This window comes from Pundamilia nyererei, unplaced genomic scaffold (genome assembly GCF_000239375.1).
Source record: "Pundamilia nyererei isolate P.nyererei 1_Seehausen unplaced genomic scaffold, PunNye1.0 scaffold00144, whole genome shotgun sequence".
In the NCBI taxonomy this organism is placed as follows: Eukaryota; Metazoa; Chordata; class Actinopteri; order Cichliformes; family Cichlidae; genus Pundamilia; species Pundamilia nyererei.
In genome coordinates, this window is record NW_005187545.1 from 1,567,045 (window position 1) to 1,568,957 (window position 1,913).

Sequence of the window (1,913 nt, forward strand, 5' to 3'; positions counted from 1 at the left end):
TCTTCAACCTTGATCTCATCACTTCCAAGAACTTGTACCTCATTTTCAGTGATGTAGCCCAAACCCTGTAATGAAAACAATTTCTTAAGTATGCAGTGTTGAATTCTATCTAATTTGTCTCACTTAGTTTCTGAATCATCTTTTTCCACTTGTGTTTTCATGCTTTTCCTCTGGGTGGCTTTGCTGATTAGCTTTCAATGTGCGCTCTCGGCCAAAGCTCTCCCCGCAGGTCGGACAGGCAAATCGGCCATTGGCGTGCGCCCGGGAAATATGGGCATCCAGCTGCTCTGGACGGGCAAAGCTCTCTTCACATTCTTCGCAGGGGTGGGCTTTCCGTGGGGCATGCTTCTTTTTCTTGTAAGCGCAGAGCTGAATCGAGCGGGGGAATGTGAGGTCGCACTTGGGGCACGGGTGCTGACGGGGTGGGGTCGGCTCTGCTTTAGGTTTCTTCTCCTTTGCTGAAGCCTGACTCTCGTCCTCGGGAGTTTTATCTTCCGTTTCTGACTTTGCTGTCACCTTCGAGGGACGGCCACGCTTTGCTCCGCCTGCTTTCCCTTTTTCTTCCGCTGGGGTTGCCATCGCGTCTGATGTGCTGCCGGCCTTCACGGTCTCCTCGGGAATGTCTGCTTCCTCTTTCTTTTTCCGCTTTCCCTTTTTCTCAGCACCTGCCGCGTCTTCGGCCTTGGCGGGCCGTCCGCGTTTCTTGACAGATGAAGTGCTGCCGTTGCACTGCTGACCTTCGGGGTATTTCTCCTGGTGTGCAATCAGCTCTGATTCAGCTTCAAATCCCTGGCCGCACTTCTTACAGCGATGAGTTTTTGTAGAATCCTCTGGCTGTTCTGTAGTCTCGACATCTGGGCGTGGATGCTGGGTCAGGCGATGAGCACGCAGCAGTCCGGCACTACGGAACGTTTCATTGCAATCTTTACAAACCATCTGTTTCTCTGGACACACCTGTCTTCTATGGGATGTGAGCTAGACAGGAGAGAAGTAAATGGTTATGCACAAACATTAAGCACAAATACATAAAGCTAGAAACTGATTCATTCTGCAGTATGTTCTAAATTATACTCACTTCAGAGAACGTTTTAAAGCTCTCTTTGCAGTGAACACATTTGAAGGGCTTGTCATCCTTGCTGTGTGTTGGCTGATGCTGCGTCAGTTCCTCAGATGACAGAAATGTGCAGTTGCACACGTAGCATGTGAACAATGTGTTTCCCTGAGAAAAGATGACCAAAAAGAACGGGGAGGAGAAACATTTAAAACCTAAAGCTGCTATTAGGGACATGGAGTTGTGAACGCTCTTTGAGAGAAAAATGGGCTTCTACTCACTCAACTGGAATCTGGCACCTTGAGTGTATAATGTAAAAGGTATATAGTGTAAATATGTCTGTGAAAGTTCTCAGTCATCCAGGTCATCGTAGTCTAAAGAGCTTGGAAAGAAAAGCGTCTGGATTTCTTTAAGTTGCTTGAAGACGTTTCACCTCTCATCTGAGAAGCTTCTTCAGTTCTAGGGTCAAATGGTGGAGACTCACAGATTTAAGCCCTGTGGGAGCCCCCCCCCCAAGAGGGACAATGGGCCCCCTAACCATCTGTCTTCTCTATCCAAAATGTGAACCTTGGCATCCTCAAAAGACAGATGGTTTGAAAGAAGCCATCTATGCCCACTGTGAAAGACCATTTTTGAACAGAGGCGGTGGCTTACGACACTGTCTGCCATCTATAATCCAGTTTGGAGATCCCTTCCCTTAACACCGACTCACATCCTTGGCCATTTGACCTCAGTAAGTCACATGACAGGGTGAGGCTAGGTTTCACAGTGGGTTCACCCGCAACCTTGGCTGATTGTGATCCACACCCGTTTTCACACCTTGGTTCACGTGATTACGTAAATCATCAATATGGGGTCCATA

At 48.1% G+C, this 1,913-nt stretch overlaps 1 protein-coding gene across 1 annotated transcript in view; it reads right to left on the minus strand.

Moving 5' to 3' along the window:
* Window positions 1–41: 41 nt before the first annotated feature.
* Window positions 42–1,913, minus strand: part of LOC102194871 (zinc finger protein 429-like) — a 3,730-nt gene continuing 1,858 nt past the window's right edge. Inside the window, exons 4-5 of the mRNA XM_005744502.1 lie at window positions 1,076–1,219; window positions 42–975 (exon numbers count right to left, since the gene is read on the minus strand). Coding sequence (XP_005744559.1) covers window positions 136–975; window positions 1,076–1,219 — 984 coding nt within the window. The 3' untranslated portion in view covers window positions 42–135. The remainder of the gene's footprint in view (window positions 976–1,075; window positions 1,220–1,913) is intronic.